The sequence below is a fragment of the Poecile atricapillus genome, chromosome Z, assembly GCF_030490865.1.
Source record: "Poecile atricapillus isolate bPoeAtr1 chromosome Z, bPoeAtr1.hap1, whole genome shotgun sequence".
Classification (NCBI taxonomy): domain Eukaryota; kingdom Metazoa; phylum Chordata; class Aves; order Passeriformes; family Paridae; genus Poecile; species Poecile atricapillus.
Window position 1 is genome coordinate 99,296,249 of NC_081289.1, and position 14,525 is coordinate 99,310,773.

A 14,525-nucleotide genomic window follows, 5' to 3' on the forward strand; every position below is an offset into this window, starting at 1 on the left:
GGAGAACTGGCTTTCTAAGAGTGTCTGTGTCTTTGCTCTGAAAGCCTTTATTTTAAAAGGAGGAACACTGTGTTCCTATACTTTTTATTCCTCTCCAAAAGCTCATCTAGTCTCAGAAGCTGACAAAGGGATCCTACCATGGTATTTCGCAATCTTTCCTAGGGGAAAAAATATCACACTCTTACCTTTTGCTCTGTGTAATCCCTTTCCACAAACAGAGCTGTTTTAGACTTCTTAGTGATCAAAGTAACTCCTTGTAAAATTAAAAGAAAGGCTTTTTTAAAGCAAAATTTCTTCCATGATTGAAAACAATTTTCCTCTAGAAAGTAGAAGCAGAAATGAGCAATAACTCTCCTTAAGTCTATCTGTAGCATTTTCTGCTGAAGATTTTGATGTTTCATGTGATTTTGACTGAAATTCATGAGGTTTAATTTTTTTCGTTTAACGTTTCTTGAACCCTGTGAAAATGAAATCAAAAATAATTTGAAGAAAAAAAGGGAAAAAAGAACAACTAAACTAAAGTAAGGAAGTCCTTTTATAGAAACTGTCATGAATGACACTATCTTTATGTGGGTTTTATTTCAATTCTCTTTTCTAGGGGTGAGGTTTAACACCATTCTCACAAGCTACATTTACTTCCTTGGGAGTTAAGTTCTCATTAGTGTTTGCTTGCTAGATGCTGCTTCATTTATTTCAGTTTCTGCCTTCTGTGATATTTTGAGCTGCAGCCTCCATGAAGTCAGAAGAACTCTCATCTCAGCTGCATCACAGGGAGTGTCCTTTTTAGACAGCTAAATATATCACCATGACTTGAATTTTCTTCTGGGGTTTGTGAATTGAATAGATGGGGTTCTCCATTCCCTCTGGACTGACATTCAATTGAGAAAGCTTGACCTTTACCTGCTGAATACCCATTTCATTCTAGCCTGACAATAATTCAGTCCCAGAACTGTAATGAGATTTCCCAAACTTGTTTGTCTGCTAATTACATAGTTTTATCCTATGCTGGGAGTCGAAGAGGGAACTGGTCACCAATTAACCATGACATTTCTGCTGTTTTTCTGTCCCAAAGTGACCTGATATGTCCCGCTAATCTTCTCCTTGGGTCTTTAGGAAGCCTATGCCATATTATTCTGTGCTTTTCCACTATGCTGTAGGAGACAAATGTAATGAAACTCAGTGCAAGACCTTATGGAAGGGTGAGGTACTATTTTTAAACCGTTTTACTCTAAGTAGGTTAAGGTTTGGCGCTTACACTTTCCCATCCAGTCACCAGCACCAAGACAAGTGTGCCCAGCTGCTTCAACTATGATCAGTGATGCATGACACAGAGGACAATGGATGCTTACTCCTGAGTCTCCACTGTGTCTCCTGGGTTTGCTGTGGTAGGTTCTTGGATTAACTGGTTTCCATATACTTCAGGAATCCTCAGGTATTTTACAGTGATGCTTACTCGAACCTTCATGAACAAGATACTCCCATTGTACTCCTTTCCTGATTTTTAGACAACTTTAAGGGTGGAGTGTGTTTTCTTGTGGAGATAGGAGAAAAATAACCAGCATAGTATACACTGTAACTGTGTTGCCATCTTTCCTTACTAAAGGCATCAGTGACAGGTCATACATGGATCTGCTTTGGAGAGCAGTCGTTTTCTGGGGTCAATTCAAAAACCATCAGTTTGCCAGTATTAAGCAATTTGATTGTTTTTTCCTATGTCCTTGGTTACCAATACAGTCTGTTCATATAAAACCTCTTCTGCTATTTCTTGGGTGCATGTACACATACTCAAGTGTACACTTTTTAAATAATTCATCTTTCAAGCCAATTGAATTCAAAACCAATACTTCACCATTGAAGCCAGTCATTTCTTCAGACCTTCAACCTTACCTTCAAAAATACAGGATACTGGCAGGATCTGATCGTCAGACGCCTTCCTTTATAAGATGCTGGTAGCACAGAAAATTATTATTTTTATTCTTTTGGCTAGGAAAAACTAAGTTTTTGTAAGGATACTTTTGAGAAGGAACTAGTTCTGGTCTGCAAATTTTTCCAACTACCATGTTACCATTCTTCACCTTAACAAGTATTGACTCCATCAGCATCCTTTTCTGCAGTCCCTTGGAAGTGAGATCAGCTCTTTGGGGACAGGTGCTCTTCCCTGGGTGTCCACATACTTCTAATTGACAGGAGAGATATCTAGCCGTATCAGTTGTACTAGCCAATGGATGAACATGGTTCAGTCTAGGCAAGATTTCCCTTGGGGTGCAAGCAAAATTCCAACATCTAGCTCTGGTCTGGCCTTACACGGGCAATGGAATCCCACTTGTTCCTTGAAGACTCTGTTCAGGAAAATGTTCCATCCATGCATGATCAGTGTTTTTGTTACCTCTCCATAAACAAACTCCTAAGAGGATCATATGGGACTGACACCTTGCCTACTGCTAGGATATTAAAAATCACATTTCTCATTTGAAAGTGAAAGGGAACTTCCAGAGAAACCTGGTTGTGTGCTTGGAAACCTGGCTTGATTGTATCTGCTGACATCACTTAGTGAGCTGGGATAGATCTTCCTCTGGATACACTACTGTTCTCATGGGTCAAATGTCTTTCATGCCCTCCCTTAGTAATGACCTCAACACTTCTACTTGACCTTGCCGATGAAATTCAGGTGTCTGTATTTGTGCTATGATGCAGTATTGTTAATATTGGAACTGCTGGTTTGTATTAGGTGCAAGAATTCACTCTACACTCATTTTCAGACACTTGTGTTCAAATTCTGCTCTTGCAGATTTTGATGACTTTCTTATTTTGCTTACCTTTTCTCTTCACAGTGTAGGACTGTCTTCATGTATATATCTTTCTAAGGAGTGAAAGAAAAACATGTCCAATAAATTTTCAATAAATGAATAAGGCACTTTGAAATCCATGCACATAACAGGCAGCAGACTTTTAGTGCCTCCCAGAGTTCAATTTCTAGTTTTTATTTAATTTTCTAGTGATAGTGCAATCTCATAAGGCATGGAGCAAAAGGCAAATCTCATATCCACAAGTGTATAGTCATTTAAAGTTAACTTATAAAGTAATTTTGTGACAGAGGTAGCTCCAAGTAGAAAAAAAAAGTGTGGAGATTAATTCAGTTGAGTCTCTCACCATTTCAAATTGAAGGGGAAAGAAACCCAAACGTGAATCAATTTAATATGTCAGTTTCTTGAAAACTCTCCTGAGTAGATTCTTTATTTCCTAGTAGAGATTCTTAGTACAATTAGTCTCTCATGAAGACTTAATAAAATTTAATTCTCCTCTAACAAGCCAACAATTTTCATGAAATTAATCAAAACTAACAATATGAGATTTATACTCCTGTGTTACTTGAGGTTGAAACCTGCTGATAGATTATAAAGTCATGGAATGGATAGACAATACTAAATGAATATGCAGGTGGGTTATATATGCCCTATATTCACATTAAATAACTTTGATTCTCTCATATTGAGGTCTAAATCTGCTTTTCAGGCAGGTTGCTTGAATATGTGCTTAACCACAGAGCCCTAACCCATTATTGGAGTGTTTTTCACTGTTTTACTCTGATACCTGAACAGGGAACTCTCTGAAGTGAGGGGTTTAGTCCAGCTATAATTGTGGTAGAGACTGAGTGGGAACAAAAGAAATGATGATTTGTAAAAAATCCAGCACGGGACTTGCCACCATTCCTAGGCAGCTTAGAAACCTGAGAAGTAACATAAATTGAATAGAAAAACAAAGTTTTTTGTGTGGTTGCTTAAGCTGACTTTGAACACAGAAATGGGATGAGCCTGAAGCAACATCAACCAGGCCTCCCTAATCCAGCTCCCCCAACCCTGGCACCCTGTGCCAGACAGTCTCAGAAAGTGGGCAAATGACCTCACTCTTACTGTTACTGGCACATCAAGAGAGAGCATGGGTAGAGGCATTCATGTTTATATGCAAGAACAGTGACCTGCTTTGTTTGTGCACATCATCTGGCTGACAAATGCTGTCATTTCAAAATTAAATATTACAAAAGCAGATTAGGTGAGAAATGGCATGTAGCTAATCGGCGAAAAGCAATGTGAAATTAAAAGGCTGATGAGTGTGTATGGAACAATGCATTTCACAGAGATTCACATATATTAGTGTTTAAGCATTCAAGTTATTAAATCCTGAAATGCTTTGACTGTAAACACAGGACATTTTCCTCTAGATTTGCATTTCCCAAAGATTCTCTAAACACAGTGAATTTTCTCATTTGCTTTGTTACTAATTTTTAGCAAAGACTGATTATACAGGAAGGCCCTGTGTAAGCTAAATTGACAGATCATGATGTTTACAATCACATAATTTCTATTCAGGGAAACTCATCATATGAGATGTTCAGGCTCAGAAGAACTAATTTGGATTCAGCACACATGCACTAATGGAAGTGTCAAAGTCCAGTTATTTCAGTCTATTAAGCTTAACTCTCTAGTGCTTTAGCTTAAATCGAAATCTGTGTTTTGGCCACAGTTGTCTAATGCTCATCATATTTACTCGTAAGAACTTTATTAAGGCTACTATTAAGGCTACTCATTTCTACCAGCCAGTAGTCAGTCACCCATTTTGTGACTGTTCAATATGATCACAGTTGACGTGTTCCACTGACATTTTACAGCATAATTAGCTCTTGTTTTTTTTTAAGGATTTCACTTGCATGTGCTGGATATGGGGAGGATATGAAAATTAAAAGAAAAAAATCATTAACTATTTTTTAATCAGTTCTACCTATAAGGATTATTACAGGGTTAGACTAAATCCTTGGGGTCTGACTAGCTGTCATAGCCCCTGAAGGCATTAGGATAATAATGCAGGTCTAATGATGTGGTGTAAAAAATATGCCAGTGGGAGAAGAATCAATAAAAGATGCAACATTCTTCCTCCATTGCATTGATTTGCACATAAAAAAAAAAGAGAACTTGCAGCCAGAGATGAAATGCAAACCTACAGTATTGTCAGAAAGCTGTGCCAGTTGCTGAAGAGAGGAAATCTTAAAAAAATACCAGAAGGAAAAATTATTATGGGGACTATGACATAGAGGATCAACTGGCAGTACAAAGATGAAGAAGAAAAAGGGATGGTAGTGTATGTGTGTGGAGCCCCATGGAGAGAAGCTGAAGAAAGAACAGTGTGATGTATTAGGCTGTGGATACCCTGTTAGATGGGTCCCCTCACTGCATTGTGTTCCTTGTGTGTGTTTGTGCAATGCAAGGGGACAGAATCTCCAGCATTGCTACCTGGATGCAACCTTGCTCCCACAACACTGTGGCACCCTTGATTCACTGACACGGAATGGATCAATAGAAGAAATGTCATACCAGTAAAGGCAGGGAACAAGCTGGCTGGAAACTTTTATTATCTGACATTACACGTTACTTTTTACAGTTCTGCTGAGGTGAAAGACAAAAACAACAAACACATTCTAAGGTGACATATATGTCTATTTCTTGTGGATGACCTAGATTTATTTTCAGGTACTGCTATGCCCTTCATCTCATTAAGCAAATACACTCTACCGAGAAAATTTCTTCATCGTATATGTAGGTTTCTTATCAAAGTGAGGCAGTGGAGATCAAGTTCAAAACTGAAATAGGAAGGTATGAGGATTTCTGAGCTTTCAGACTGCATCTAACTACCATAGTGTCTTCAGAAATATCTGAGTGTAAAGTGCATAATACTGTAACAGCCTAATTTCACAGCATCTGCATCACACCTAAGAGTAATTGTTCTACAAGTATCTAAAATATCTAAAGATAAGCACTGCAGTGCTTTGACATTGGTCAAAGCCAGGCACCCAAGGAAAAGCCTATTTATTCATTCTCCTCTGCTCAACTACAGCAGAGGAGAATGAGTAAATAGTGCGTCTTTTTTGTGGGTGCCTGGCTTTGGCCAATGTCAGACCATGACAATTTTGGTGGAGAATGCAGGCAGTCTGTTCCAGGTGTACTGCACTCCCCTCCAGGTGAAGGCAAACTGAGGCCTGCATTCTGCTGCCAGGGGAATGGAGAAAAATGCATTGGCAAGGTCAATAGTGGCGTACCACTTTGCTGCCTTGGACTCCAGCTCGTACTGGAGCTCCAGCATGTCCGGCACGGCAGCGCTGAGTGGTGGAGTCACTTCATTCAATGCACGATAGCCCACAGTCAATCTCCATTCTCTGTCAGACTTGTGCACAGGCCAGATGGGGCTGTTGAAGGGTGAGTGAGTTTTGCTGACCACCCCATCTCTAGCCCATGGATCATCTTATGGATGGGGATCACAGCATCTCGATTTGTCCAATACTGTCGGCGGTGCACCGTCGAGGTGGCAATTGGCACTCGCTGTTCTTCCACCTTCAGGAGTCCTACTGCAGATGGGTTCTCTGATAGTCCAGGTAAGGTGTTCAATTGCTTAATGTCCTCTGCCTCCACAGCAGTTATTCCAAAAGCCCACCTGAGTCCCTTTGGGTCTTAGTAATAGCCATTTCGAAGGAAGTCCATGCCCAGAATACACGGGGCCTCTGGGCCAGTCACAATGGGATGTTTCTGCCACTCCTTCCCAGTCAGGCTCACCTCAGCTTCCAACAGAGTCAACTGCTGCGATCCCCCCGTCACCCCAGCAATGGAAACAGGTTCTGCCCCCACATGTCCTGAAGGGATCAAGGTGCACTGCAAGCCAGTGTCAACTAAAACTTCACATTTTTGTGGCTCTGATGTGCCAGACCATTGGATCCACACCGTCCAAAAGACTCGATTCTCCTATGCCTCTTCCTGCTAGAGCAGGGCCCCTCTAGCCTTGGATATAATTCAAAACTGGAGCTACTTCCCTTCTGGATTAACTCCCTCTCTCTGTTTGAGTTTCCCATGAGATTACAGCTTTTCAGCATCCACACACTCCAGTGCGAGCAGCTCTTTCTCATGGGCTGAAGGTGAATTCTACACCCCCCCATGCCCTTCATGAATTACAGGCAAACAGTTTGTTATATTATAGTCCTCACCATGGCTTGCAGAAGAATCTCAGAGCTGATGTCCGGATCACCTCCTCCTCTCCCTCCTTTTCACCGACCTCAGTGTCGCCATCTTGTTCTCCTCACGTGTCTTCACCTTTCCCTTTTCCCTGATCCGGGAGAGAACTGGTGTCTGTAGGATTGTCTGTTCTCAAGTTCTGTCAGCTGAAAAGTTCTTACAGGGTTCTGCAGTGCTGAAAGGTTGATCCCATCCGGGCTCTGCACTGGGGAATTGCTCGTCCTGCCCCTCGGCTGGGCCGCGTGGTCTCCCCACAGCCGCGCGGGCGGTGCCACCGCGACATCGGCCCCAGCCAGCGCCTCTCCTCATGCGGGGCACCGAGAAGGAGAAGCTGCTGCTGCCGCCGCCCCTGTTCGCCCTTCTGTTCGCAGCACGGCTGGCGTAAAGCGGCCAAGCAGGCACAGCTCACTGCGAGCCCTGCCACACGGGTGCTCGCAGCTCTGGCCCTGGCTGCAGGGTGCCGGCTGCGTGGCCACAGTGGCACCAGAATGGCCCTGGTGGCATGGTCCTGGCGCGCAGGTATGTGCCCCGCCGGCCGCCTCCCCACCCCTCGGAACAAGAAGAACGCGAGCATGCACGTGATATTTTTCCTTCTTCAATATGTTATCACAGAAGCATTATCAACTTCTGTAGCTGGGCTAGTACTATGTCCATTTTCTGAGCCCTCGGGGTTTGGCTGTCCTAGACCTAGGAAGCTTCGAGCATTTGTTGGTTTTTTTTTTTCCCTCAGAAGCTGCCTCTGCAGCTTCCCCCACCAAAAGTCAGGCTGTGTTAAACTAAACACAAGGACATATTCACTTCATGCTTAATGAAAAGTTTAGAACGTTAATTAAATTTGTTATGGCTCAAAGATCGACATTTTGAGGTGAGGACCTTCCCTCCAAGTCAAGGTCAGAACTTGAGACTACTCTTTTAACACAGGAAGAGAACTACAGGCCATAGCATCTGACACCAGGCTATCATCTCACCCAAGTATGCTCTTTCCCTCTGATCATTTTCCAAGGTACAGAGTAATAAAAGAAGGCAAGGCACAGAATTACCTGGGAAAATAGAAATTCTGTTGTAAAGTGTGTTTGACATTTTGAATCTTGCTTGCACTATAAATTGCAATAAAGAAAAAAGTGTGACCTCTTTTTCCCTCTCCATGACAAAAGAATTCTGAAAAAACCCCGATTTACTCTGCTATGATTTTGTTTATTTTTCATATAGATATGTATTGCTTGAAGCAAAGAATCAAGGCAAAGTGATTTGGTCATGGAAAAGGTGCAGCACTTTCAATACATCAAAGCAGAATGTTTCAACTGCATCAAATATAGAACAGTAAAATTTTTTTTTACCTTTTTTGCTTCTAAACTCCTGTATAAGATAACACATCACAGCATGCTCTGGTTTGGATAACTTATTCAGTGGTGGAAAAATTTCTGCCAAAAGTACTTGAAATAATAATCTCATGACAGAAACTTGATATACTTTGGATAGAGTCATCTTTACTTAATCACTGCAGAGATAAAGATGGATTCTTGGCTTTATGGACAACTTCTGTCTGCCAAAGAAGCCTTGTCATGTAGAGCTGTAAATCCTGGAGGTAAAAGCTACAGGATATTTACCTGCTCATGCCTATCCACAGGAATCAGAGTCCTGCTGAGAAGGGACTTGCAATCAGTCTGGTAAGGCAAGAGCTTATCCAGAGAATCGGAAACAAGAAAAGGAATGGAGATAGAGGGACTAGGGGAGTAGAAAAGGTAGAATACAACATGTAGATGACAACAAGAAGTTGTCAGCTTACAAGATAGAACCTGTAAATGGCAGCCTACCAAGGGGCTCATTCATGAAAGGCCGTGGCATCCATGTTCATTAAAAAAAACCCCAAAAAACCAAATGATATATTTAAAAAAGATATACTCTGCATTCTTGTGTTAACATATCATTGAGACAGAACAAAAAATATATGTTTGTTTCAATTTTTCTGAGGGTGGGCAGCTAAAATTCGGTCTTGTGATAGCTGAAGCAAATGCTCAACTAGAAAGTTCATCTTCAAGAAATCTCAAGGGACCAGAGTTTCAGAGATATCAGAAATGTCTGAAAAATCCTTCTATAATTTTGGCTCAAGGGAAACACACACTTCTTAAAAAGAATACTATGGTTTTTGTTTCATTTCAGTTTTTTTTCAATTTGGTTGGAGAATAAAAACCTTACTTAAAGCCTGCTGTAAGTGGAATGGAACAACAAGAAACAAAGCAATACTTTGGAAGAGGCAAAAAATGCTTGAATTCTGAAATGTTTTGACAGTCAGAATTGACAGTTGAAGAGAAAATGAAACATACGGTAGATTTGTGTTTAGTGAACTCAACCACTGAAGGGGATTGCAACTGATGTACACAAACTACCCTTAGCAAGTACCTGACTCCTCTGTCTCAGTAGCTGTGTTGATAAAAAGCTAATCATCTTGCTCCTGTGCAGGTCTTGCCAGCAGTCCACTGAACAGTGCAGCAGTTACAATGGTGAGAGCTCATAATAAGATAGGGAGGAAAAAAGAAAGGGAAAAAGAAACAAAGTGTGTTCATTTTGGGCAGCTGCTTATGTATTTTCTATAACCTTTACACTTTGTTTGTGAGCTTTTTTATTAGTATCATTTTCACATGGCATTGCTTTCCGTTTAGTAGTCAAACACCATATGGAATTGAATAATCAAACATTGCCGTTTAAGATGTCGAAATGAAACATCCTGACTAATTTATTTTTTTTCTTCTGAAAACAGACCTTTCCTTCTTTTTGGAGATACAAATGCAGATTTTTTTTTTCCTATGGAAAATGTCACCAAACCAAATAATTGGCTTATTCCACTTCTTACATGGATATCAATAAACACAGATTCCCATATGGTGACCAAGGAAGGAATTGGAGTTCCATGCACAAAACTCCATGGAGGATATATCTTTGCTCAGTTTTCTGTACTCTTCAACTGCACCAAGCAAGATCACCAAGTGGATTCCTACTGTTCTGGTCCTGCAAGGAAGAACAAGCCTATTCCACAATCAGGAGCAGGCATATGTCAGCTACACAGTGCAAACCAGACTAAGAACTTACTTTGGTCTTTGGGGAAGTTTTGGAGGTAGCCAAGGGGTAGCCTCGGCATGTGCAGCTGTTCTCTGTCCATGGTGCTGGGATAGATCCCATTCACAGGTACCAGTCTCAATCCCTCACTCTGATGCGAAAACACTGCTGTTTCTGAGATTTGTTACTGTCCAGTAAATGTTATAAAATTGCATTACTGCCGGATACATACTCATAAATTATTATTAACCAAGTAGATTGTTATATGCCATCAGAAAGAAAATGCATGTGGCACTGCTCATATCATTACCGTGGCTGCAGGAGCTGTTTTTTCTCATGTAGCAGACATCATGAATGGCAGGTAAATCACCTAACAGATCCCCATGAGTCTATCTTTCCAGCTGCATTTCTCAGCAAATTGAGTAAAGGCTCTGCCTTCGAGGTAAAAGCCTTCTCCAGAAGCCGTTCTGAGACTATGAATAGACACAGATCTGTAGACTGCATCAACTCTTTCAACTGTGTCCTTTCTTGCCTCTGTCCCTGGTCCTCATGTGGTGTGGAGTGTACTGGTGGGAACTTTCCTGACTGAATAGTCAGAGCATCACCTGGACAGGAGGTACCCAAGTCAGGCTCCCAAGTGATTGGATTTTCATCTGGAAGGTACATCCTGTGGGATTTATTTGGAAGCTGGTTCTTGAGGCAGGGTAGAGATGTTGAAGCTGGGACTAGGAGTATCTCAGTGGAGTTTGTGATTTGATGATGATGTGCCTTGTTCTCCTGAAGAGGAGGGAACTGTGAGGTAGTTGGTGCTAAGAGCTGTTTCACTGTCTCATCTGTCGTGACTTTCTCTGTCAGCTGTGTAATCTGGAAAAAGTGGGTACAGTTTGGAAGCAGAACCATGGGTACATGACCCTTGGAGAGTCAGCTGGCTCTGTAAACAGACCAGCAGTTATGAACAGGTCAACAAGAAGTACAAGGATCTATCAGGGACTTTCTGGATGTCCCCATTGTTTTGTCTGGCTTCAGAAGTCCCTGTGGATGACATCACTCTTCTCTGCACAGAAGGGAGGACACTTGCTATTGCAAAGCTTGCAAGGAGCCTATTAATGGGAACAATGGCATTTCTCAGCCACCCCACTTGGTTATGCTGACCCTCAGCTACTACAGGAGTAGTCCAGGATAGTAGTAGTAGCATTGTCCAGTATGCCAAAATAACAAGAAGAAAGCTGATTTTAGGCAATTGGATGTTCTAACTATTAGTTCACACTTTTCTGATCCTTCTGCTTGAGGGATATAAGAGCAAGGTATGCATATGGACATTTAGTGGCATGGAGTGGGGACACTGTCCTTCCTTCTCTCTAAGAGCAATCATATGATGGAGAAGGAATGTGAGGTGTGATATGATAGACCAAAACTATAAACCCTACTTAAAGTCATAAAAGCACTTGTGGAGGCAACATAGATCTGGAGATACTGTGTTAATAGCACAGATACTTGGGCACACAGGTCCAGCAGGCTCCTAGGTTCATTTCTCGAGCATGGTAATCTGTGCTGACACACGCTTACATTATGTATAAAAAGCATCAAAGAATACTTAATCCTGCCTTTTGAATGGTAATTTCTGGGAGTGAGTTGAGGTTTAAAACAAGAGGGTTTCCGCCCCCCCCCCCCCCCCATCTTGGTATTATTTTTTCCTTTTTGAAACTTATTAGTAGAAGTGCAGCACATGCTCACCCAGGTGAGTTTCTTAGAGTAACACTAATGTCGGTGGCAAAAGTGTTTTTATGGGAGCCTACAGAATAGAAGGAAGAGTTCAGGAGAAGGGCCCCAAAAAGACGATCTAGTCCAATTGTCTGATCACTTCAGGATGATAGAAAATTTAAATATGTTATAAAGGGCATTATCCAAATGCCTTTGAAACACTAGGCAGGCATGGGGCATCGAGGCAGACCCAGGTGGTAGACACTGCCCTGAGTGTAGAAACATGCACTCCGGCATCTGCAGCTGGCATCTGAAATCTTTGCAGATTGCGGGTCCCCGATGGCCGGCATCGCTGCCCCGGGAGGGGCTGACTTGCCTGTCATGCCTGCTGGGTCTGCATGCCTTTCCGCGCCGTGCCAGGTGCGGCCCCGGCGTCCTCCCTGACCTTCACACGACGTCGCCCACGGACCGTGCCAGCGTCTTCCCGGGAGGCGCCGCTGCTCCCCATCCCCAGGCTCCCACTACTGCCGGCAGCATTCCACCCTAGCCCTGTCCTTCCCTTAAGACCCATATAGGTTACTCTGGGGATTGCTGTCCCACCTCTCCCGCTGGCGACAAAAAGGCGGATCAGCAGCAGAACTCGTCTCCTCCCCACTCAGCTCCAAGCCGGCTGTCGGCATCCCTAAAGGTGGGCGCCAGTGCTGTGGAGTAGATACTGCTCTGCTTTGCCACGTAGTGCTCGCACCGTACACAGCTCCTTCCTTCTCACCTTCAGATGCCGTCCCGAATCCGGGCTGGACAACGGATCGCTGCGCTCGCGTCCTTCAGCGGCAATCGCAGGGAGACGACTTTTCTCTTTTCCCCCATCCCGCCCCCCTCCCCGCCCTGGCCCCCCCACCTGGATAGCGAGAGCACAGAAACGAGCAGCCGGCGATTCTTCTCCGGCCACAGTTAATCCGAGGCGAAGCGAGGGGGAGGAGAAGAGTCTGCTCCCTCCCTATCTTCTTCCTTGCCTCTCCAACTCGTTCCAGGACCTAGGGAATGAGAGGGGATCTCCGGGAAGGACCTCAGAACAGAGGATGCAGAACGCTCTCCCACACCCTCCCCCTTTTGCAGGAAGCCGTGGTTGCAGAGATTTCCCCTGGCACACACAGACTCTCGAGGAGAGGCAAGGAAGCAATTGCAAAATGCCACAGCGGGCTGACAGCCACCCCTCCTTCCCCCCACGGCAAAGCACAAAGACACCTGGTTGCTGGAGACAGCCGGGGATGGGGTGGGGGACACGCATGCAGACACACGCACCCCTCCGCGGGGCTTAGGAAGCGCTGGCGCCCTGCTCGGCGGCGAGCACCGAGGGGCGAGGGCGGCGCAGGGAAGGGGCGGGGGAGCCGGAGGCAGGGGGAGGGCGAGAGTCCAGCTCCCGCAACGAGGGGAGGAGGAAGGAGGGACCGTGTCGGTGGGATGGTCCGGAAATGCTGTGATAAAAAGAGGGGCGCGGGGGAAAAGTAAGGAGAAGCTCTGGACTCGTTCCTTCTCCCCCACTCCGCACCCGCAACTTCCCCGGCAACCCTCGGGCACACGGGCGCCGGCCGGAGCCCGTGGGAGAGGAGAGGAGCCGCAGCCACCTGCCCCGGCCCGGCCCGTCTCAGCACAGCGCCTGTCGCCGAGCGAGGTATCGGCGCCGGGGCGGGCGGGCCGTGCCGAGCCGGGAAGGGCAGAGAGGAGAGGCGGGGTGCGGGCACACAGAGACGGGGACAGCTCTCGTCCCTCCAGGTGCTGGCACGGCTGTGACCCGGTGCCGAAGGCGGGCTGGGGGTGGGACGCAGGAGCCGGAGCGGCGGGGCTGCTCTCCTGCACCTGGGGCCGGCCGGTGTCAACCTTGAGCCGTCCCGGCTCACCCTGAGGAGGTGCAGCCCTTGCTGGCATTGCGCTGGGGGCTTTCCGAGGGGTTCTGGTGGGGGACTTTCCATCCCGCCACCCGGACTGCATGCGCATCCTGATCGCCCAGCATTCCCCGCTTGCTCTCCCGGGCACTTGCAGAGTGCTTCACCTTCAAATGCCCCCTCGGCGGTCCCGGGCGGAGCTGCCACCTCGGAGCAAACCCTCTGAAAACCGAGAGGCGAGAAGCAGGCGGGGAAACGAGAAAGTTCAAAGGTTTAACCCCTTCCTGCCCGTCTGTAAGAGACAAGCCATGAAAGGGCACCGCATTGCTCCTCCGCACTTGCTCCCGGCCACTTGCCCAGTCTGGGGGAGCCACCGTGTTCCCCTGACTCCTCCCACCCTCTGACCGCTCGCCAGCATGCAGCTCTGCTCCTCGGGTGCCTTGTCGTGCAAAGCAGGGTCTGAAGGGCTGGAGGACTGGAAACTTGTCTGCGCTCAGACAAAGGGAGGGAGGAAGGCTGTGGGGAGAGAGCTCAAGAAGACCAGGCATTAGCCTTTTCTTCTCCTAGAGACACTATTCCTCTTTTGATTGTGCCTCTTTGCAGGCTGCCTTCCAAGGATTCCCCGTCTTTGTGCATGTGAGGTGTGAAGTGGGCAGGACCCCAAACAACAAACCATGGATTTTGTTATGAAACAAGCTCTAGGAGGTAAGTGTGATTGGCACACAAGGGCCCTTGAATCCCTCCTACCCCTCCCCTTTGCACCTGGAAAGAGAGAGAATGGTCTACTGTGGTAGGGTCTGCACCTGTAATAGCTTATTGAGAACTTGGAAGAGCA

General features: G+C 45.2%; 1 protein-coding gene across 2 annotated transcripts in view; it reads left to right on the plus strand.

The window, feature by feature from the left end:
* Positions 1 to 13,253: 13,253 nt before the first annotated feature.
* The window catches only part of CPLX1 (complexin 1), a 106,873-nt gene continuing 105,601 nt past the window's right edge, over positions 13,254 to 14,525 (plus strand). The window contains exons 1-2 of one of the 2 annotated variants that reach the window (XM_058827825.1): positions 13,254 to 13,479; positions 14,294 to 14,395. In XM_058827825.1, coding sequence (XP_058683808.1) covers positions 14,365 to 14,395 — 31 coding nt within the window. In that variant the 5' untranslated portion in view covers positions 13,254 to 13,479; positions 14,294 to 14,364. Of the gene's footprint in view, positions 13,480 to 13,554; positions 13,581 to 14,293; positions 14,396 to 14,525 lie in introns of those variants that run through there. The other variant, XM_058827826.1, reaches the window with a different exon arrangement.